General features: G+C 34.0%; 1 protein-coding gene across 2 annotated transcripts; it reads left to right on the top strand.

Moving 5' to 3' along the window:
- The first annotated feature begins 2474 nt into the window (after positions 1 to 2474).
- On the top strand, positions 2475 to 22763 carry LOC143244203 (ras-related protein Rab-35-like). Of its 2 annotated transcripts, none has more exons than XM_076488447.1 (7): positions 2475 to 2530; positions 3902 to 3952; positions 6663 to 6786; positions 9266 to 9390; positions 10937 to 11061; positions 19812 to 19953; positions 21243 to 22763. In XM_076488447.1, the coding sequence occupies exons 1-6, from the start codon at positions 2485 to 2487 to the stop codon at positions 19938 to 19940; spliced, it is 600 nt and encodes a 199-aa protein (XP_076344562.1). In that variant the 5' UTR covers positions 2475 to 2484; the 3' UTR covers positions 19941 to 19953; positions 21243 to 22763. The 2 variants fall into 2 exon arrangements, with proteins under 2 accessions (XP_076344562.1, XP_076344561.1); XM_076488446.1 differs by lacking the exon at positions 2475 to 2530 and adding an exon at positions 2559 to 2989.
- The last annotated feature ends 2507 nt before the right edge of the window (positions 22764 to 25270 follow it).

The raw sequence follows: 25270 nt of genomic DNA, 5'->3' as shown, positions 1-25270 counted from the left end.
GTGAACATGAGAATTCCACAACAGCTTCTCTCTTCATTATATTTTTATTTATATTTTTACTTTTAAGTATCACATTTGTTGTCCCTTCTCTTATTTTACTGGTAAAAAAAGCACTTTAGCAAAGATTCTTTCCTCTATAAAAGGTGCCAGGTAGGATATTTTGAAGGTCTATTATCCTCCTTTGTTTCTGTAAGACATTTTTGTAACATTAGTTTTCAGAATTTTATCTCTGTATAGAGCTACTCCCTACCAGTGGCTTGTTGAGTTGTTTTGTAGCTTCTGTACTGTTACTGACTCTAGGAATAAAATAACCAATCATGACATGCGTGATAAACTTTAGAAAATATAGTGCCATAAGAAACACACATAAAACTTAATTGAGTCTTTCTCCTGTACTAACTGTGAGATATTTTACATAAAATTTCACTTCTAAGGAACTATTTGGCCCATCTAGGCTGTCTCATTTTTTGTTATCACCAGGGCTGGATTATGTTGTTGACCTAAACTAAAACAAAGTAAGGGCTCTTATCTAGGTATACCAGTTATCTTTGCATGTTGATCATTCCAAGTTAGAAAAACATCATAGCTGCAGCACAAAATATTCTTTTATATATAATATGTATATTTTAAAAAAGCAAACTTCTGCTTTAAGAAAATTATAAATTATGTCAAATAAGTTTAAAAAAAAAGATTATTTTATCTCCTCAAAGGTCCCCCACTGGAATAGCAATAAGTCTATGGATTCACAAAGCTAAAATCATGGGTTCAATTCTCCTCGGTGGATTCAGCAGATAGCCTTATGTGGCTTTGCTATAAAAAAAACACATCTCCTTAAGGGGTCAATGACCATGTGATTTACAAGAGCTTCAAAATGGACATTAAGATGACATTTGCAAGCAGGAAAACATTTTATGAGTTCTGGTACAAGAATACACCCACAACAGTGTGGTCAAATAAAAGTTATTTGTTCACTTTACATTCAGTTGAAAGAGAAGCGAAAGCATTGAATCTGTCTTGTTTCATATTTGATCTGAAACAGTTTTGAAAACGAACACTGAGGTTCACATAAAGTTGCAAAGAATGTTAAATAGATTCCAAAAATAATAAGATATTTGAAACAAGTGGGTTTGCTTTAAGTTATTTCACAGTTTCATGAGAATTTCATTCACATATTCTTGCAGTAGTGGGTACAGTGAAAGACTAGAGAGAAGGCAGCTAGTCATCATCACCTATAGTCAACTTTTGGGCTACTCTTTTACCAACAAAGAGTGGGATTGACTGTCACATTATAATGTTTTCATGGCAGAAATGTCAAACATGACTGGTGGGACAGGGATTCAAACCTGCAGATTGCAAGTTGAATGCCTCAACCACCTGCATGACCATGTGAGACCCATCATGAAAGGATTAAAAAATAATATTATGAATTATGAACAGTAGTCATAGATATTGGCTACTAGAAGAGTTTTTGCTGACACGCTTGGAGGCCCCAAGTTACAACTTGGTTATATTGTGCATTAATCATGCCCTCATTACTACCCTACTATATATATATTCATATAGAAATATAAGTTCAGGAGTATATGAAAATTTATTCAGGAGACATGTAAAAACAGAGCCTTCTTTGAAATATAAGGAAGATATGGTAGGTATGTATTGTGAAGAAAATTAAAATAAGCTTGAAACACACTATTAATAAAAAAAAATTAATGAAATATCGGTGAAGTTGTTGATTAATATCCCAGTAGACTCCTAGTTAACGACGGATTTGAGAAGTACAACCTATACAAAATGGGGAATTATTATTATAGCGGATAGTTTTATAATATTATGTAAGGCAAATTTCAACTGTGTTATCAGCATTTTATACTATTATTAAGATGTTACATTTTTCTCCTTGAAATATAAATATCGCATCACCTATTATTCACAGTAGTAACACGTGTACAGTGGTTTAATTTGCGAATTAGAGGAGAAAGAAAATGTTAATAAATGTATAATTGAAATTCAATTAACTTCGTTATAACTTGTGTGGTTCATAGTTTTTTATAATATTACTTTTAATACAAGAAGTATTAAAGTGTGTCGTTGCTCTAAAGCTATAAATGCCTTTGGGATGACAAATTCATCAATCTGTTACTGATAGAGCAGGACTTGGATTACTCAGTATCACGCAATCATGATGGTTGGAAACCACGTGAGGTAATAAAAACTAATTCGTACGTTAAATATTTAATATAATATAAATTCTTTCCTCGTGAAAAGAACTGGGACCTAGGTTTTTCGATCGAGAAATTCAAGTATTCTTTCAATTTAGCAGTTTTCACGTTACTCTTTACTTGTATGCACACACACACACACATATATATATATAAATACATATACAGGGGAGCCCGTAAGTCCCTACCCATCCATATATTATAGTGTTATATTCAATTACGCGTGTATTATAAATTTGTTTCTTTTTTTTTTTCTCAAAGAAATATGGCCGACGTAAGCCCATTTACACTTGAAGAGCGTATTGTGACAAGTACGTGAGTACACGAGCGCAGCGAGGATGAGGGACAGCACACAGATACACTGGATACATAAGATATATAGATGGGTAGAGACTTACAGGCCACCCTATACATCGAAGGGGGGAGAAGAGTTCGTTGTTTACCGGTAGAGAGATGAATTGAATGTGCTAAAACAGTAAAGAGTAATTTAATGTAATATACGTTCAAGACTCTCTAAGATGGTATATAATTATAAAAATGAAAAACAAATTAGTCATACTGCATGCTTTAAAACTGCTGCAAATTATAATAAATATATCATATACATTTAAAAACGGAAATCGTCATTCAAATTTGTAACCAATGGACGGAAACGCAAATTTATGAATCAAACTAACGCCTCACTTACTGTTGTTGATAGTGTTCGTTGTTGTAAACGATGGCAAGGGAATATGACCATTTATTTAAACTTCTTATTATTGGGGACAGTGGTAAGTCTTTAACTATTTCATCGTTTCTATCATATTCACATAATAATAAATAGATCAGTAAACGTTATTATGACTGTTATAAATTATTACCACCTATATTAGGACTGGTAGTACAAATAGTACAGTACGATTTGAAGTTATTTTAGTAATTAAGCTGTAGGCCTACTGAGTACTAGTATTATATTATTATTATTAGCACTAACTTGGTACTACGGCTATACTTTAAACTAAAGTAGTTCATATGGTATAGTCTAATAAGTAAATGAAGTAATAGTAATTGTAACGTTACTTTACGACAGTTATTATTAATAATTATATTATTTGCCAGTAGTAGTAATAAAAATTAGTGCTACTTGTTAAGTTTAAGAAATACAAATTGAATTACTAGTAATCCCCACAGTACTATTAAATACTATGATTTTTATAGTAGTACCATTGTTACTTAGTACTGATTTTAACACCATAGTTATTATTATTAATAATAATTGTTTAACTAATGTAGATATTGTAAGGATTAAATTATCCACTTTCAGTGTCTTATATTTATTTAATTATTTTAGAATAAATTAAATTTTGCTTTTTAGTTTTCATATTTTGATAAAAACAAGAAAAGTGATGTTTGAAGAAGACAGACCAATGGTCTGTTAAAATGTAGCATGTTTATTTTGCTTATAAACCAGTGTTTGTTAATTAATGGATGTCTTGAATACAACCCATTTAACAATGTACTGCAAAACAAAAAATTTTGTAAGTAATAAATGTGGATAGAGGACTTGCATATAATGTTTAGTTGTTTATGACTATTGTAAATGGAGAGGCTTAATATTCAGAGCTTGCAGACACAAAGCTGTGACACTTTTTTCTTTCTTAATTATTCTTGAACTATGTACTAAGTGAAACTTGTTTTTGTAGGTGTTGGAAAGAGCAGTCTACTTCTTAGGTTTGCTGACAACACGTTTTCGGGTGAGTCTTGTATCGCCTCCAAGTGGTTCAGCAGTACTTTTGCTGGCTTATAATACTACAAATTGGGTGTCAATATTCTTGGTAGGAACAACACTGATAGCTCATTTTGTAGCTTTGTGCTTGACAATAAACAAACAAGTGTTACATCTTGGAAATTTTTGTATATTTTTCTAATAGTGTCTTATATTTAAATTATTAACTATTACTATGTAGCGCAGCTGTAGTTTTGCTTATAAAGTACTGCATTTGACTTATTACCAAAAATATCATAAAAGTTTCAAATGACAAATGCAAGTAGTAGAAGTAAATTTGTATAGAGCATTAATGTGCCATGCTGTCTTACTGACAGACATGGGAAGTTGCTATTGTTAATACATATCTATATGTGATAAAAACTGCCTTAAAAATTATAGGTCAATTAGTTGCAATTCTGTAGAAAGGAAATTTTAAGGTATGATAAAAGCTACCAGGTGAAATACACTATCATAAAAGAAAGTCTATATAAACTCACCGAAAGAAAACCTTGGCTTACTAATCTTGTAACATATTTCTTTCAAGGATGTTTCTGTACTTTTTATCTGGACAATGCATTCCTGAAGAACCTGTAAAGCAAGATTGTAAGTGTCCAGTTGCAGAAAAAATAATTTAGTGACATAAGGTCATTTATTACTGGTATAAAAAAAATTTCTTGCATGAAAATGTCCACTACAGAAATTACATTGGGAGACACAGCTTGTTGATGGGGTTTTGTTCCAGACATCATATGAAATACATTTCAGAAAATCTCACAAGAAAGGCAGCTCACATATGGAATACCTTATGAAATAGAAGGATTAGAAATAGTTGATAATAAAATCTGGAATAGTTATGTACTATTACATAACAGGCATGTGTAATAGGAAAAGTGTAATAATTATCTATTTACAAGAGGAAATTAAACTTATTACAGATGTACTGATAAGTTAATCATCCAACAGAAGAATGTTTTAAGTCATTAATGAGTTTATATAGATGTTATCAAAAGATGGCGTTAGTGTAGTTGTGCTGTCTTTTACTATGAATTGATGTACTATTATGAAGCTCATACTGTAAGTGTTGTGAAATCCAAGGAATGGAAATAAATGTTGAAGGCAGTTTGATGTCTTTCATTATAATTGAGGAGGTCACAGACTCACCTTCAACAGTGATCATTATTAGAAAGTTTCAACAATGTGAAATGTATATTTGTTGAATACCGGGAAGGTTAGGGTATGAACTGTATAGATATTTGAGGCCAATGAAAGTTTATGTAATCGAAGCTGATGAAATTAAGAAGGTGATGTTTTTGTATTTCTTCCATTTATTTAACTTTTTGACCAATTAGAAGGCCACTTCTGCTTCATGCAGAATGAGTCTTAAAAACTTGTATTATCCAATAGCAAGCCCCTGCTTCCTGGTGAGTACCAAATAGATACATCAGTAAAATGTTTTATATTACTGATGAGTAATTACGTACAGAATTACTGTACTAATATTATATAATTAAAGAGAACCTTCAAGTTGCTACTTATGAAGTTAATATCAGTGAATTAGTAGTGTACCTATCTGTAATGTTCCAGATTGAGAACAGCTAAATTATGTATGTTGGATTTGCCACATCCACATAATTTCCTCAAGATGTCACCTTGGAAACGTAAAAGATGTAAATTTGTAACAGTAACTATGTTGAATATCCAAGCAACTAGTAAAACAGTGATAACACAATCCTGTACCATAAACTAAATATAATTATTCCATCTCAGTGATAGTGTCTACTATATAAAAAAAAACTTTCAAGTGTGTCCCCTTAATATTTCCACTGCATCCCCTTAGTTTTGATACAAAGGACATCCCCTAAGTGGCATATCAATGTGTCTGTAGACTTACAGCACTGCAAACCAGAATTCAGCACCTGTAGTGAGGAGAGCCGAGATAGTCTATTCTCTAGCTGTGTGTGTAAAGTGTAAACACAAGTTCCTTATACTGTAGATCATATGAACATGTGTAAGACATCATAAAGTTAGATCATATGTTCAAATTGATTCAGAGTCAAGCTACAATTCTCTTTGAGAAATTTGATGCACCACTTTATTTACAAAAACATCTTAGCAGCAGTCTATTTAGACATGGGTGCATTTCTTACAGGTTGAGAGGAGTTTTAAAATTTAAGAGTTCACAGTGGTTCAAACTTTATCTGAGATCATCCATGTTGCAGGGTTGGCCATGCTACAAGAAACTTGTCAAAGAATTTGTAATGAGCAATTAAAAAATAAATTGTCACAGTTTATTAACTGTATAAAGACAGTTATAATTCTAAAATTTGTATCTCTTATTAGGTGAGTGAAATTTTCCATTTTTGTGCCTAAATTATGTATCAATAGCAACTTGCAATAAAGTACCTTGCTGGTGATTCATTATTATGTCATGAGGGCTCTGCTGGTGGGTTCTAGATTACACATACAAAATGAAACACAAAGTGTAACAGAGAAAAACTACACGTGTTAATTTAGAGATATCAGTGTAATTGTAACACGTAATTTTTACTGTTGCATTGTGGGTTGTATTGTTAACATTTTATTCCTTATGTGAATAGATAAAATTTAGAAAACAAATAACCAAAGTTAGTGTTTGTACTTATCATTGATGTTAATTCTATATTGAGTTTTAAAAAATATTCAATTTTACTTTTCAGGAAATTATATCACAACCATTGGAGTAGATTTCAAAATTAGAACAATTGAAGTGGACAGAGAGCGAGTCAAGCTCCAGATCTGGGACACTGCAGGACAAGAACGTTTTAGAACCATTACATCTACGTGAGTATTGGGTACTTGAATATGAAAGTTAAAAAGTAGGCTTGTGTTGTTTCATATAAAACCTGCCAAGTACAGAAACTTCTGGTTATGTTTTGATGTCTCATAGTAAATGTTATTTTGAAACACCTTATTTGAAACAGATGTGGTTTAATTAAGTGAAAATACCGTGTACTGCTTCAAAGCTTTGTATTTTTAGTATGTTTTTCATTATTTAATATTATTTTGCTTTCTTACCATGCACAAAAAAAGACTCTTCTTGATCTACATAAAACAAACAAACATATGTTTAAAATCCTACTTTCATAATGAATTTATTAAAACTATGAAATAACTTCAGAACTCTGGTAGTTTGAGTAACGATTTCTTGGAGCTTTGTTTTTATGAAATGTAATAGTGTTAAAACTATGTAGGGTTCATAAGTTGTTACCATATCTGTAATGGCATATAATGTTAAACATAAAATATTAGTTCTGTTACAGGTTTGCTGCTGTGATATGTGTCTAAAAATTTATTCAAGTTTAAAAAAATGTGTAAACATTCTGTTACATTTTTTATCCTAATACTGTTTGTTGTTAATGTAGCATGTGATCTACACAGATGTTTGTTGTTAATGTAGCATGTGGTCTACACAGATGTTTGGTGTCAACATAGCACGTGATCTACACAGATGTTTGGTGTCAGTATAGCACGTGATCTATACAGATGCTATCATTGTCACCATTTATTATAAATAATTATTTTACAATCTTAAATACCTCAGTCAGATCCCTTTTAACTGTTCTGTTTTCAAGAGCAGACAGTTTGTGAGATTTCAATCTCTCCTTTTATTACAACTCCTCCATCCAAAGTACTGTTTGAGTAACCTTCCTATGAACCCTTTCCAACAATTCAGTGTTTTTTTCCATAAGGTAAGGAGCCCAACACTGAACACAATACTCTGAATGTGGCCTAACCAGTGACCTGTACAATGTAATTATAACCCCTTTAGACTTGTATTTAATATTTATTTAGATACAATCTAAAATTCTATTTACCCTACCACTGACAACAGCACACTGCTTGGATGGCTTGTAGTGATTCTGTGGTAAAATCTTGATGAGAAAACTGGTATAAATACATTTGTATCATGTAAGAAAACAGCTAGGAAATAAAGAATAGCATATTGCTCTTTTGAAAGTGTAACAAAATTAGATTTAGTTGTAAAGATTTAAATGTTTCAGTATCCCAGATGCATAGTTGATTTGAGTTTACATATGTAATAAAACATAATGTCTTGACACTCACATAATGTGTTTATTTTATTTAGTCTGTGGTGACTGGTTTCTAATAAGCCTTCTATGTATTAAAACTATAAACCAAATATATTTATTTATTTTATAAATTATGGACATTTTGGTTCATCAAGGATGTTCTAACTTTCATATTTCTTTAGTACACAGAAACTACCTCTTAATCCACCATCAATCTGCACCCCCAGTATTCATCATCCACTCTTAAACTTCTGTAAAACTGCTTACAGGTTTAGAAGGTTTCTAGAATTACTGTTTCTTTCTGTGTAATTCATGGTTAGGGCTGGGTAATTAGTGGAATATGTTATTCAGTTAATCATTGGGCTCTAACTGATTACATTCAGCAAATTGATTCTCACATAAGATGTGATTGGTTTATTAATTTTGTGAGTCATGACACTACCCAATTAAATTTAACTAAAGAAAACTAATAGTGAGAATCAGTAACAGCAACATGTTTATTAATTGGATATTTAAAATAACTAAAAACAGTAATGATTAGAAATAGTAATTTTTAGCTCATTAATTTATGACATCCAACTAATTGATTATTCTCATGTAAGAGTTGTGTAGTTGGAATAACTAAAAATGGTAATAATTTCATTACATTAAACAATTGTAATTTTGATTACTTGATGTAATTCATGCTTATAAGTAGTCAAGTTAATCACTATTGTATCTGTGATGTGTGTGTGTATACTTTCCATATCATTATTAATTGGATCAGGTTATTTTATTAGCACTTCAGGATAATAAGACTTTTGAATAACTAGAAACTTTGAGTAATATAAACTTAGAACCTTCCACCTTAGAATGTAACTTTAGTTATTTAAATATAAATTTTGTGGAATAATTTAATGTAGACATATTTTTTATGCTGCTCTGCTTGTCATTGTAATTCATTAGATATAATGCTACATTCTATTATGGTAAAATAAGTGCCATAATGTTTTCCACTCAGAAAGCTCATCTAAATCTATTCCACTAAAGTTGTGACAAACCTTTGTCATTCAACTGTGTTAGTATTATTTATTATTTAAAACCATCATACTTTCTCAACAAGTTTTGTTGTGATTTCTTTTTAAAAATGTCTTCTTTTGCCACACTTAGTGAATCTGATTTACATTGAGTATTGTGAGTGAAGTTTTTCAAACACCCTGGAAGTTTTAATTCTATAACGACTGTTCCAGATACTATCGAGGGACCCACGGAGTTATAGTTGTTTATGATGTTACAAATGGAGAGTCATTTGCTAATGTAAAAAGGTGGCTGCATGAAATTGATCAAAACTGTGATGTAATTAACAGAATATTAGGTAAGCCTATACACTGTTTTTATGGCCTAACTAAAGATGTCTTAAAACTCAAGTACCATACATTTTTGTCAGTCATTCATGTGGAGTAATTTTGTTTTTTTTTATTGTCCTTAAGATATAATGAAAGTCTTGTATGTTCTTATCAGACATGGATAATGAACTAGTTGTGATTTCCAACAAATGTTCCTTGAGAATTAAAACTGTTAAGAAATATGTCAAATCTATGGTAAGAGATTGCAAAATAAACAGTTTCTTTACTAGATCAGATGCTAGTGAACTTTGTTCTAATATTGCTAGATTGGTAGCAGAAATTTCTTATTTTCATTTTTGGAAGCAGTGATTTTTATTGGTTGAATTCAATATGTTAAATTAATTATTTTAAGGTTTGAGAGGATATTGGTTAAAACATACATATGTGTATATATAACACATTGATTAATTTTTATTTTGAGATGTATGTTTATTTCTAGTCTTTGTGTGAAGTGCTGTTGCAAAATGTTCTAATCAGAAGGATGGTTCATGGCTACATCAGATAATTTCATATATGTGTGTTTAAGTCCAGTGTGCTGTAATCAGATAATTGGAAAATATCCTGTTAAATCTTAAACATTATTCTAAACTGGTCACTTCATATACAAAGCAATATTTGTTTTTGGAAACTTTGAGTAATAAAGACTTATTGGTAATCAGTTACATCGGTAACTTGTTTTCTCTGTTCCATAAAACAGTGGTAACAGTAGGTTGTATTAAAAACTGCAGTAGTTAAAGAGCTAGGTTTCATTAAAGACTGCAGTAGTGAGAAATTCTAGGTAATATTAAACTGTGGTGTTTGGATATATTACTTAGTACTAAAGCCTATAGATAAGTTAGATGTGCCTGGGATCTCTCCAGTTTGACATGGAACTCCTAATAATTCCTCTACCTTGCAGAGCTTCCAGTTTCTTGTTTATGATCTTTGTGTGAAGCCATTGTTGCTAGAGTGAGCATGGTGCTTATGCAGATGTTTGTGTTGTTGTTATATTTTGTTAAAATCTTATTCAGTGTTCTGATTTGTTTAGCTCACCCCATGTGAAAACTTTGTGGATGATTCATCCAATACCAGTTAATTAAAATGTGATTCTATAGTTTCTTATGACAAACAGTAGACAATGATTTTGACACTTACCATCATGCTGTCTTATTCAACTTGTTTATATACAAACATTATTATATTCCAGTATTGCTAGAGAAATGAAGCCAGTGGTTATTTCTAGAATTATTAAGGACTTTATGATTGATGATAATTGGGCAGCAGTGTAAATATAATCTTTTAAAATCTCTGAGATCACCAAATCCAAAAGTTCCCAAGTACAGTCCATAAAGATTTTAGTAGCTGCCTGATTGTTTTTGGCATTGGTATTTGAAAGTTAAATTAATCATTTGATATATGGAAGATAGATGTTTGTGATTGGAAAGTGATGTGTGTGTTGATTTCAGAATGAAAATGGCTACTGAAATCTTGTTTGATTTTCATGTTGGTATCTGAAACTGTTAACTGACTTTGCAGTTGGCAACAAGAATGATAATGCTGACAATAAGGTCGTGTTGAAAGAAGATGCCCAGCGGTTTACAAACCACATGGGAATCATGCTGTTTGAAACAAGTGCAAAAGACAATATCAATGTTGAGGAAGTAAGGACTTGAACTGTAACACAGATTTGAACATTAAAAAAGTTCATATCTAGTCTACAGTTGAAGGAATTTTGAATTATAAATTTATTAGTGTAAACTGATATTATTAATATCTTTTATCTGATTTGATATTAAATGCTTTTGTGACATTTTAAAAGTATAAAATTCCTTATTATGATAAACACAAGATATAGAAATAAGTAACTCTTGCTTCCAAATGTATTGAAGACTTGCATAATTTCTTTTTAACATGTCAGGTGATATTCTTCATTACTAAACTGGTATGTTCTAAAATTGTGATTTGTTTCTCTATCAACTGTAAGAATTGTGAACTCACAGTTTTCAGAAACCCTAAACATTTGAAATAAAAACTTTGATTTTCACATTACTCTTTGTTATTTTTATGTGCTAATATTTTCCAAAGTAAAGTGAAAAATATTTTATTATGATGTTAACCCTTAAATGGCAGCTATCATCAATTCATGCTGTCACCTACAACATTCCTGCTGTTTAAGGGTTAGTGATATCATCTTTAGATGTTTCTCAAACTTTGAAGGATGATAAATAAACATTTTACTAAAGTTTTAATAAATACTTTACTATAATTTATTGAATACATTGAGTAGTAGTAAAACAAAGATACCTAAGCCTATAATAACTTTTTTACTCCAATTGTATACTTAAATTACTGCTAATATTGTAAAGCTTTGTTTTGTGGTTAGAATTATCTAAAAGTCGCAGACCATGTACAGAATGTACATCATGATGCCTGTTAGTGCATTAAGTCACACCCCTCGGTGTGGATTCCTGTACATGGTGAGGGGACCTCCCAGGGATGGTTCTGTTCTTTCAGGTTACCTTCTCTTGGATCTAAACATCCACCCACATGTTTGCTGTGCGTGGCAACCCATGAAGGGGAGGAGAGGATCCTGGTGGTTGAGGGGTCCAACCCTAACACACCACTTTGGCCTTGAAGTTCTGTAGACGGGTGGTCTTGAGGTGGCCCTCTTGGGTCATTTGGGTGGTCCACTTGGGGTAGGGTCAACCAAGTACTAGTGTTGAATGTTCTCAACAGGTGTTGTGGACATTGTATCTGATGCTGGTTTTTGGGTATAGTGCTCATGAAAACCCTGGCATTGTCCTGCAGTGTCCTTGTTTGACATTGTAGTGCATCCCCTTGTAGGGCTTCATGGTGGGGTGGGATAAGTGGGCATCGAAATTTTCTTTTTTTCCTATGGATCCTCCTAATAAAAATTTAAATAAGATAGTGAAAAAATAGTCAATAGGTAAATGACCACATCTTGAAGACTCTGATCAGCAATCATCAACGTCTGTACCACCAGTTGTACCTCATTCTACATTCTCTTTGAGAAAAACCTTTAGGGCAGATGTCCTCCTTTTTTATTCAGAAGGGACTGGAGGGACTTGCTGGCTCTCAAAGTCAGTAAAGAAGCTTCTATCTGGAGACATAATGATTGAAACATCCACATCCCAACACAGTGAATTCTTCTTGAATTCAAAGGCAATTGGGGATGTACCTATTGAGGTTACCCCTCATGCTACCTTGAATTCATCATGAGGAGTTATTGTTAAGATGGATTTGAAGAACGTCCCCAAGTTAGAGATTCTCGCTGGTTTCTCCACTTAAGGAGTTTCTGCAGTGAGGCGCATTTCCACTCGCAAAGATGGAGTAACACTGTCAACAAATATCCCCGTTTTAACATTTGCATCACCACGTGCACCTGCCACCATCAAGACAGGTTATCTAAATTGCAGGGTACGGCCGTAAATTCCAAACCCTCCGATGTTTCCAATGTCAGAGGTTCGGCCATTCAAAGACGTCATGTCGTGGTTCCCTGACATGTGCTCATTGTGGTGGCAAGGACCATGATGCCTATGAGTGTGAAATGGACCCACATTGTGTCAACTGCAATGATTCTCACTCTTCCTACTTTCGTTCTTGCCCTAAATGTTTGGAGGAAAAAGAGGTGCAGCATTTGAAAACGACTCATAACATTACTTATCCTGAGGCTCGGAAATTGCTGTCCACCACTTCATCTTGGACACGTGCTGCTGCACTTTGTTCCACAACTACAGTGGGAGTGCAGACAGATCTCTCTGTGCCTTCAAGAGAATCGTTCTTAAAACAAATGAAAAGCCTTTTGACCTCCATGGTTAAAAAAGTTGATAAATCAACTTTTACACTCATCTCTGTTCCTCCCATACATTCCAACAAACCCCAAGGTCCACATCCTTTGGTTCCAGGTATAGGCATTTCATCAGATACATCTTTTTCTCCCACCCCAAAATGCAAAACAATCGTTCGTTCACGTCCTCAGTCACTGGACTCCGCTTCTAATAACAAAGACCTGCCCAATCAACCCAGGGTAGGATTTATGGAGGTTGATAGACCTCCCCTGAATAAGGACAGTAAAGAAAAAAGACGTAGTCATAAACAGAAGGGTTCTCCAGCCACTTTGCCTGTGCATTATTAAAAATGGCCGCCTTGATACAATGGAACTGTCGAGGTTTACATTCTAATCTGGTTGACATCAAAACACTGATTGCTTCCTACCATCCTGTATGTCTTTCCTTACAAGAAATATTTCTGAATCCTGCCGATACAGTCACCTTTTGGCAGTTTTCTCTGTACAGAAATGACAGGCTGTGTGATGGATGAGTGCATGGAGGGGTGGCACTGTTGGTTGATCAGCATGTACCCACTCTGTCTTTGTCACTCAACACACCCTTGGTGGCCGTAGCCATTCGTGTTTCCTTGGGTCATACCATCACTGTTTGTTCTTTCTACCTGTCACCTGGAGAGACATATGATCAATCAGACTTTGATGCTCTCGTTGGGCAGTTGCTGTCTCCCTTTCTAATCCTGGGGACTTTAATGGACATCATCCCCTCTGGGAAGTGCTGTTATTGATAGGAGGGGTTGGTCTGTAGAGCGTATGCTCTCTGATCACAACCTTTCTCTTTCATGCACCTAGTCAGTCTTTTACTGCTATTGATCTCTCAGTTTGCTTACCTTCATTGTTCTCCTATTTTTCATGGAGGGTTGACAATAATTCACTAGGCAGTGATCATTTTCCTGTAATTTTGAGAGAGCCTGGCCGTGGTCGATGCCACCCTACCTGTGTGCCCCGGTGGAAGCTGGATCAGGCAGACTGGTCCACTTTCACTGCTCTCGTAGAACTTGATCCTGCCATTGTCTGCCAGCCATCAATAGATGACTCTGTGGCTGCAGTAACTGACTGTATTATACAAGCAGCTGCTCAATGTATTCCTAAAACCTTGAGGCATTTTCCACTATATCCTCCTGCCTGCCACATGGCACGGAAGGCTCAAAAACGGGCCTGGGGTACTTACCATAGATATCCCTCACTTTCAAACCGCATCGCTTTCCAGCGGGCCCGTGGACATTCTTGGTGGGTAAGATGTCAAAGCCAGAAGGAATCTTGGATTAAGTTCACAACTAGCATATCTTCTACCACTAGTTCCAAGGTCATATGGAACAGGGTTCGAAAGGTCAGTGGGCACTACAATTCTGTCCCCCTCTCGATCTTACATTCTGATGGCCAAGAGGTAGCTGATGTCCTGAGCATCACCGATACTCTAGGTGAAAGCTTTTGCTGGGTATCTAGCACTTCTGCTTGTTCCTCCACCTTGTTGGCTATCAAGACTTGGGTGGAACATTCACCTCTTTCCTTTTGAACTGACTGTCTCTTTGACTATAATCATCCTTTTACACTGGTGGAGCTGAAAATGGCCCTTCATTGGTCTGGCAATACATTTGTTGGACCAGATGATGTACACTATGACATGCTGCACCATCTATTTCCTTCTTCTCTTGATATTCTTCTAATTGTTTTTAACCAGATCTGGCAGGAGAATGTTTTTCCTAATGCCCTGGTGCCAGGCTATTGTCTTACCTTTCTCTGAGCCTGTGAAAGATCCTGAGATTCCTTCAAACTACTGTCTAATTGCTTTGACGAGCTGTTTCTGTAAGACCTAAGATAGGATAGTTAATGCTCGTCCAGTTTGGTTCCTCAAATCAGACCACCTCCTCTCGCCCACCCAGTGTGGGTTCTGATGACAGCACTCCACCATGGACCATCTAATTCGACTTGAAACGTCAATCGGAGAAGCCTTTCTCGAACGACACCATCTTCTATCAATATTCTCTGACATTGAGAAGGCTTATGACACAACATGGAGGTGTGGCATTTTGTGAAACCTCCATATATATGGGTTATATATATGGCCATTTACCCATGTTTATGAAAATTTTTTTAACAGACAGGAAAATCCAAGTTCGTGTGGGTTCGATGCTTTCCCATTCTTTTCTACAGGAACTTGGGATCCCTCAGGGCTGTGTTTTGAGTGTCACACTGTTTAGTATAAAGATTAATGCCACCACTGAACAACACCCTCTCATTGTTGCAAACGGGCTCTATGTTGATGACTTTCACATCTCGTGTCAGTTGTCGAACATGAGATATATTGAGCGGCAACTACAAACTGTCCTCGATCGTGTACTGAAGTGGACCACAGCGAATGACTCTAATTTCTCTCTCTCTAAAACCCTTTGCATGCACTTTTGCCACCAACAGGGTATTCACCCTGATCCTGAACTTCGTGTCGGTGAAGTTTCACTGCATGTGGTCACTGAGACCAAGTTCTTGGGGCTTATCTTTGACTATAAGCTGACCTTTATACCACACTTAAAGCAGCTACGGGTCAAATGCACAAGAGCACTGAACATCCTCCATGTCTTCTCTACCACCAGTTTGGGAGCGAGCCGATGTTCTATGTTAAGATATATCGTGCTCTTATTCAATCGAAACTCGACTATGGATCAGTGGTCTTTGGCTCTGCCAGACCCTCGGCCTTAAAGATGCTGGACCCTATTCATCATCAAGGACTTTGACTCTGCACTGGGGCTTTCCGCACCTCCCCAGTTCAGAGCTTATACGTAGAATCTCATGAACCTTCTTTGCACCTTCGCTGTTTGCAACTGTCTTTACTATATTTTTTGAAGCTTCGTTCCTTACCACAGCATCCAACTTGGGGTTGTGTTTTCCTTCCTCGGTGGGCCATACTTTTTCAGAACAGACGATCTGCCATTGCTCCTTTTGGCCTTTGTGTCCAGGTGCAATTGGATGAATTGGGTCTGTCCTTGGATAACATTGCAGAATCCACTGGTCAGCACATCCTACCATGGCTTATTACAGTCCTCAAATGTGACCTTTCTTTAAGTCATCTGAGAAAAGCAGATATTCCTGATTGGAAGTACCATCTTTTATTTACTGAACATCTTTCGAACAATCTTTCCATTCCAATTTATACGGATGGTTCCAAATCAGGTGACTCTGTGGGCTCTGTCATGGTTTGTTGCAGTTTGGTGGTTGAGTGCAGAATCCCCTCTACAGCTTCTGTGTTCACTGCTGAACCATATGCTATTTCTCTTGCCCTGGATCATATTGAACCTAATCAGTACTCCAACTACACTATTTATACTGACTTGCTTAGTTCTCTACTTTCCCTGTTCTCGCTTCACGCTGGTTCACACCCTGTTCTCGCTGATATTCAAAACCGACTGGCCCATTTCTCATTAACATCTACTTCTGTCCAGTTTTTCTGGATACCAGGCCATGTTGGTATTTACGGGAACAAGCTTGCAGACACGGCAGCTAAATCCATCTGCTCTGGTACTATCACCACTGTGCCTATTCCATACATGGACTATGGTCCTGTATTCAAGGCTTGGCTCCGTGCCAGTTGGCAGTCAACTTGGAGTGAGATATGCGAAAACAAGCTTTTCCAAATAACACCTTATATTGGACTTTGGCCGTCTTGCTTCCGTAAGGATTGGAAGAAGAAAGTTGTTCTGACTAGACTACGCATTGGTGACAGTTTTTTAACTCATCGTTTTCTTTTATCTGGAACTGATGTACTAATGTGTAGTTTGTGTAACACTCAGATCACTATAAGCCACATTTTACTTTCCTGCCATCATTACGAATCTCAAAGACGGCACTATTTTAATGATGATCTGTCCCAAGGTTTGTCCATTACTTTAGACAGTGTTATTGGTAACGGTGACACTGTCCACCTTGATAAAGTTTTTTAGTTTTTTAATGGCCATTAATCTTTTTAATCTCATTTAAGTGTTGCATATTTATTCATTAAACCTTTTTTATTGTGGTTCCCTTTTAAGAGTCACAATCTCTCTAGTTCGATTTGAAATTAGAAAATGGCCGTAACATTAAATAACTCGACACCAAGACTGGAAAGGCCAACTTCAGGTGACTAACACTACTGTTTGAACTACACGTTAGTCATCCTGGCGAGTTATTTTTACAATTTTGCTACATGTCTTGTAACACTTTTATTACTTTACTTTTTGATAATGGCTTTAATGACACGTAACCCAGAACCAGGACTGGAAAGGTCAACTTTAGGTGACTGACGGTGGTTCTTGTACTTACCTGGCAGGTTATGATAATTTCCATTATGCTACAGAAAGTCCTTTATAACTTCTCTTTCTGTAGTTTCTCTAACATTGTAGACTGGATGTCAATATTGGTTTTCTGCCATTTATGTTTTTAATTGCTGTTTTGTTTTATCTTCATTTCCTTTTATGAATTTTACAACATTTACTCTACTTTTCCCTTTTTACCAGATGCTTGGCAAGTTGGTATTACAATTTTGCTACATGTCTTTTAAAACCTTAATTACTTTGCCTTTTGATAATGGTTGTAATGACACGTAACCCAGAACCAGGACTGGAAAGGTCAACTTTAGGTGACTGACGGTGGTTCTTGTACTTACCTGGCAGGTTATGATAATTTCCATTATGCTACAGAAAGTCCTTTATAACTTCTCTTTCTGTAGTTTCTCTAACATTGTAGACTGGATGTCAACATTGGTTTTATGCTATTTGTGTTTTTCAATGCTGTTTTGTTTTACCTTCATTTCCTTTAATGAATTTTACTACATTTACTTTATTTTTACCTTTTTACTGGACGTTTAGCACAGATAGCCTTGCTGCTTTGTGCCATAAAACACTAAATCAACCAACCAACCAGCATTAAGTCGCAGATCACATACAAAATGTACATCACAGTGCTTGTCAGTACATCACGTCACAGACCAGATACAAAATGCACATCACAGTGCTTGTCAGTACATCAAGTCACAGAGCAGATACAAAATGCACATCACAGTGCTTGTCAGTACATCAAGTCACAGAGCAGATACAAAATGCACATCACAGTGCTTGTCAGTACATCAAATCACAGACCAGATACAAAATGCACATCACAGTGCTTGTCAGTACATCAAGTCACAGAGCAGATACAAAATGCACATCACAGTGCTTGTCAGTACATCAAGTCACAGAGCAGATACAAAATGCACATCACAGTGCTTGTCAGTACATCAAGTCACAGACCAGATACAAAATGCACATCACAGTGCTTGTCAGTACATCAAGTCACAGAGCAGATACAAAATGCACATCACAGTGCTTGTCAGTACATCAAGTCACAGAGCAGATACAAAATGCACATCACAGTGCTTGTCAGTACATCAAGTCACAGAGCAGATACAAAATGCACATCACAGTGCTTGTCAGTACATCAAATCACAGACCAGATACAAAATGCACATCACAGTGCTTGTCAGTACATCAAATCACAGACCAGATACAAAATGCACATCACAGTGCTTGTCAGTACATCAAGTCACAGACCAGATACAAAATGTACATCACAGTGCTTGTCAGTACATCAAGTCACAGAGCAGATACAAAATGTACATCACATTGCATGTTTTCTTATTACAGTAATAATGAACCATTGATGATACCAGTGTCTTTTTTTGGTTATAAAAATGAAAGTTTTACTTTATACTTGAGTTTAATAATGGTAGCAAGACATAATTAGTTTTTAAAAATACTTTTGTGTTTTGAATTATAATTAAATTAGAAATTATTTGAACTGTTTTTTGATAGGTTAGTGAATTAAAAGTTTGTTATACAACTGAATGTATAACAGTACTTGACAATCTTTGATGTACATAATGCTCATCCAACAAAGAGGTGCATGCACTGCTGAAAAAATATTCTTAATTTCAGATAATGAAGGAAATGCTCGCTTTTTGTTTTGGGGCTGTTGTAGGTTGACAAGGAGTTTTGTAAAGTGGAGATGTTGAAAGTTCTTAATTGTTTATTCACATCATTAGGCTTACATGTAACTACAACTAGTGAGAAAAGTAAAATTACGAGTAGATTGTAAAAGAAATGGCTAGAAGTAAGGGTAGATAAAAATGTTTGTTAGTAAATATAAATAATAACTGAAACCATGAGTGAAAAAACAAAATGAAAAGACTGAGTAGATAAAAAAATGAAATTAGAATAATGAGTACATAAAGATAAATTGCACTTATTAATAGATTAAAACAATGGAAACTAGAAGAATGAGTGATAAAAAGGAAGCTATAACTATGGGTGGTTAGTAAAAAATGTTGGTTGTTGTAATAGTTTTATTTTCAGTTGGATTTATGTAAAAATGTTTTTAATATTAATGTATTGTTAAAGTTTTTCTTTCTCTGTGTCTAATCTGATTTAACCGTAAACAGTGGGAACATTACAGGTAGCAGCGTCAACTAATGATGACTGCCTTTTAAGGGTTAAGGAAAATATGCCATTGAAATTAGCAGATTTTCATTTGATGTTTCAGATGTTCATTGCCATCACAAAGATGGTTTTAAAGACAAAAAAAGAACAGAAAGAACGTCAACAACAGAATAAAGAAAGCACTGTTAGACTTCAACGAGGAACACAAAGAGGGAAGAAAAAATGTTGTTAATATTTTATTAAAGGTAATTATAAAAAAAATGAAAACTGTAGTATCCACTTGGCATGTCTTATATGTGACTCAGATAATTTTGTCAGACTGGATTAATTTCAGAAGTAGTGATGGAGTCTTTGGACCCTCTCTATCTTTTTATACAACTTTTCTACAGTACTGTACCACCATGTTGTTTGTGGTTCCATGAATATTTGTTTAATTTCAGGGTTCTTGATAATGTATATGTTGTACAAAATAAGTTAAAGAATGCTGTCAATATAAGCAGTAAACCCCACTAATTACTGTTTGGGCTTGCTGTGTTACTCAAAATGAGTGATTTTACCCTAATTTTTAGGGTTAGTTATTTACACTTAGTATTGTATTGGGTGTGATGTAGTGCATGGTTCCCACTGATAGTGAATAGATTAGAAGCAAATCTGTAAGTTTAGGGCTATTTTCTTATTGATGAGAAGGTAATAAAAGACCTTAGTTGTATGAGTGGTGTTTAACTACAAGGTTAATGTTTTTAAGACTTTTTCTTTTAAATATTTGGTGGACTGGTCAAACTTATGATTTTCAATAATTTATATGGGCCAAAACTACATCACTCTAAATTTTGTGCTTGGTCGAGCGACCAGACTGACTGAAAGGGAATCGGGTTAATATTCCTGGACACAGAAAGAGACTTTCGGCCTAAGAGTTTCTGACCGCTTTCGGTTATTTTCTGTACCCCTTCAGGGGAACGAAGTAATAATTTAACCCAAATACCTACTAAGAAATAACAAACTCTAAATTTTTAGCAGATAATTTCTTTTTTATTAAATCTTTCTACTGATTTAGTTAGTTTTTGTATGAACGGTGACGACAGTTCGTTCTGATAGTGGGGCTTAGAATATCATACAAAACACCTTCTCATTCTGGAAGACAGGTTTAAAATAGTGTCTACACTGGCTATTTGTACATTTGATCTCATATGATGAGTAGAAATAAACTTCCATTTGATACCAGTCAACATTGGATTATAAAAAGGTCATTTTATAAAAAAATTTGAAGATTTATTGAGCATTTGCTCGAATTATGAATTTTTTTATTTTTTTACAAAAACCAATAATTTGTCATTCTTTTATACTTGCCTGTTCAATTTTTTATTTTTATTTGTACTTTTATGTATTCACAATTGTTTATAAAGCTTGTTTGTTGAATTAATTTCTTTTTCCAATTAAAAATCACTTTTTTTCTTTTATACACATGCAGACTTTTGATGTGTTTGTTGGTAATATCTAAAACAGATCTTTAAATAGCAACTTTATTTGTTTTCAGGATAATAGAAGAAAATTAAACTACCAACAAGTGCATGCAGTTCGTTGAACACCTTGGAAGTGTTTGTTTTCAGGAACTTTAGTGATGAAGAAATGAAACTAGGCCCACGCTTCCAAGGAAAATACTGAATGTGTTTTAGTGGTTGGTTGAATAACTTCTTGTTTCAACTCATTAAATTGACAGAGACGTAGCCAGCACTATGGAGTTGGGGGGGAGAGATGGGGTCAGAAGAAGTTAACACTTCTTCTACACAAATAATTTAAATGACTGACAAAAGAGCCATGGATTTATTTAAAAATCAGAAGGTGAGAACCTTATTGACTTGGACTTCCATCTATGCCTCTGTAATACTGTAGGATGTTAAAACTAAGTCTGTTAAATAATTTGATTCATGTTCATAATGAACTAACTTTAGATGGTCAAACAGACACAAGTCACTTTACTTTGCTCAACCAATCACTTCAGCAGGATGATGTGTGTTTATATAGATTTTTAAATATCTCTTATTCAAAGAGGCAGACCAGTGAGAGTATTTATTTACAGGTGAATACACCCCTCCTTGTAGTTTATAAGAATGTAACTGTGAGACATACACATCAAATTACTCTATCATACTGATTTTTTTATTTTTTGCTAATTTTGAAATTCAAATGGTTTTGGTTTTTTTGTCCTTTTAATATACAACTTTTGTATTTATTTAGTGTGTTTTATTCTTTTGGTTTAACAAGAATCATAATTTGTCGATGAATTGATAATAGAAGTTTGTCTAGTGAAATAATTAATTATTTTTAATTATACAAAATTATAAGATTTGTCAGTTCAGTCACTTCAGTCAAATGTTCTAGAAAAAACATAAACATGTTGAGTTTTTGAGGTAATATTTTACTATTTGTATAGAATATTCTAGAAAGGCCTAAAAATGTTTCTAATGACTTTTCAGGTTATGTTTTATATCTGAATTAGAGCTGCAAAAATTATGATTTTCAAGTGTACTGAACTAGAAAATTATGGTGAAGATAAGAAATTATTTACTGTAAATAAAACAATGTTGGACTTTTCAGCATACTGAATAGAGTAGTTAGTTCTATTAGCTGATTTTATGAGATGCCAAGGTTACTCTTTGAATTGTGCATGGTACGTTTTGTGATTAGTAGTAATTTTAAAATCACAATTAATTGAATTTAACAAGTTGCTAGAACACAAGTAAAGAATTTTGTTAACACAAGTTTTATATATAAACACACACACACACATGTATACACTAGTTGTTTATGAAAAAAAAAATTTTTTTTCTGTGACTACCATGCACTTAGGCCTTTAACTAATGTTGAATATTTGTTTAGTTCTGTTTGGTGCTTAATGTAACGGTTTTTCAAATGTTAATAAATTTTAAAGTTTAGTTGTTTTTAATCTTATGTTTACTTTGTTTTTGGGTTCTTGTAATATTTAGCAGTCAGTTTGTGAGTCAGGAGGATGTATTTTGGTGGTTAATTTCCAAATAAAGATTTTCATTACACACAATTTTTAAGTTATTCAGTCGATTTAAACTTCCTATGATGTGTTGAATTTCAGATAGTTATCTTCTCAGATTGCAAGAAGTAAAATAATTTGATTGTTTTAGTCAATGAAGGAGAATGATTTGTCTTAGCCAGTAAGAGAGAGAATTAATTGTTTTAGCTGGTGAGAAATATACAGAATCATTATTTATAGATAAAGAGCTCCTTGGGAATTTTCATCATAGACTGTGTTTCATACACTGTGTTGACACTTTTTGTCTGGTGATTGCATGTTAACAGTGTGACAGACTGGTCAGTGCTGTACCACGTTTGCCACCAATGCCAAAAACTCCTAGGTAATTTCTGTTGATAACCATGTTATTTCTGTTCTAATAAGACTTAGTGAATTTTTCTTGTCGTTTTTTCAATCATTGATGTATTTCTCATTATTTTTACTGATTATTTAGCAAAATCAGACCAGCATATCTTAGCATGTACTGGTGATTCCATTATAAATGGAAGGTAAAGTGTCATTGTTACTGTGAAGTTTCCTGTATGTTTAAATATTAAAAAATGCAAACAACTGAGGGTTGGTGTGACAAACAGTAGATATTAATGTATCATCCAATCACAAAAACCTTCTCAAGCTTGTTTAAAAAAAGTAAATTTGACATGCTGTTGTAATAACACCAGTCTGATGTCTTAATTTTTTTAGTTAAAAGTCCATTTCAGAAAGAAAAGAAAAAGATGTATTTTGTAAATGAAATCAAGTTTTAATTTTAAGATGTGTTAAATATTGTAAAATAAGGCCCTTTGCAATTTACATTATAGCCAGTAATAAAATACAAGGTATTTTTCTCCACCGAGGATCTTTATGACTCAAACCAGTTGTATATAACATGTGGAATGTTTACATGTGTTCATTTTGTGTCTTGTGTCATGACCTTAGGTATTCAACTATCTTATTTAAAACAAAAGGCAAACTGTAAGACGTACATTGCATTTAAATTTCAGTTCCTCAATGTAAAAAATAGTACTTTCTGAGTACATTGTTTGTTTTGAGCTTTGATAAGGTTTATGTTGGGTTTAAGTACAGGTTTGTCTTTCTATTTTATCTGAAAAGACTTGAGAGAATTTAGAACATTATCCATTTACCTCCTCGCTGTATTAAATTCTTACTTGCTTTTTTTATGTGAGTTGATAACTAGATGTAATATTTTAGACCTTTTCTTTAATTATAATACATTAATTCATTTTGGCTTATATTATAGTCATATGGTGATTTTGAAATATATTTTTAATGTCTGTTTTGTTTTTCTCCGTGACTCTAAAATTGAAAGTAAGTAGTCTCAATGTTTGAAAATGTACTATTTTGGAATCTATGTGATGGATCACACATCATTCTATTTTATTCTAAAAATTTCAAGCTTATTTTTCACTCTGAAGTTTCTTTTTTTACTCAGTTTCATGTAGCACTTCAGATGTTGAAAGTCAGAAAAAGAAAAATATCATGTTTGTTTTATTTTTTTCAGAAGTAATTGAAGCACATGGTACTATGAAGTTAGTGATTTTTATATGATGTGTGTATATATATGCTTCCCCCTATTATTTCAGTAAGAAATTATGAGATGTACAACAAAAAGTTTCATGATATCATCTGTTCAGTGTGTCTGGTAGTTAGTAGGCTTGACTTCTTACCTATAGGTTCCAGGATTGAAACCTGTCACTTTACATGCTTGTTCTTTCAGCCATGGGGGACATTTTAATATGATGGTTAATCTCAGTGGTCATTTTGATTTGTAATTAATAGCCCAAGAGGAGGAAATTGGTGGGTTTGACTAGCCACATTCTTCCTGGTCCCTCATTTCAAAATTAGGGTCACTTAACACAGACAGCCCTTGAATAGCTTTGCTCAAACTTTCACAGGCAACTATATGGTATAGCAAGTATTTCATGGTGGTTAATCCATTAATTATCAGTCACTGATTGATTGAACAGTGTTTCTAAATACATTTGATAAGTGAAGTAAACAGGTTTTTTAGTAAGGTCATCCATTATGTTAACAGTATCATGGTTAAAGCTTTTCTTTTAAGTAACTTAAATTCGTGACATCAGGAAATGTAGGTTCAAAAAAGCAGTTTAAGAGAAAAATACAAAACCCTATAACACTTTAGAAAGGTGGGTATTTTTCATCAGGGGAAAACTGGGAAGGATAGATGATATGTAAATTAGTATCTGAACTGAATGACATTTATAAATATCAGCTTTCATATGTATACATGTACAAAAACGTTACCTTCTTGACACAAACCTACATAGATGAGAAATTTCTTGAGTTGCAACTGTCTGTTGAATGAAAAGGGGATGATATTTGGCTTTTACGTAAGACCTTTACTTGAAGAAGGACTTCACCATAGAAACCGAAACATTTCCTTTTCATTCAACAGACAACTTCAGTCCATTTAAGTTCTCAAACCTGATATGTATGCTCTGCTGAAAGTTCCAGTGAAACGAAAACTACTTGGCTGATTG

Source organism: Tachypleus tridentatus, chromosome 2 (genome assembly GCF_004210375.1).
Source record: "Tachypleus tridentatus isolate NWPU-2018 chromosome 2, ASM421037v1, whole genome shotgun sequence".
Taxonomy (NCBI): Eukaryota; Metazoa; Arthropoda; class Merostomata; order Xiphosura; family Limulidae; genus Tachypleus; species Tachypleus tridentatus.
The sequence above is the reverse complement of the archived record's forward strand: the minus strand, read 5'-3'. Positions and strand labels throughout refer to the sequence as shown.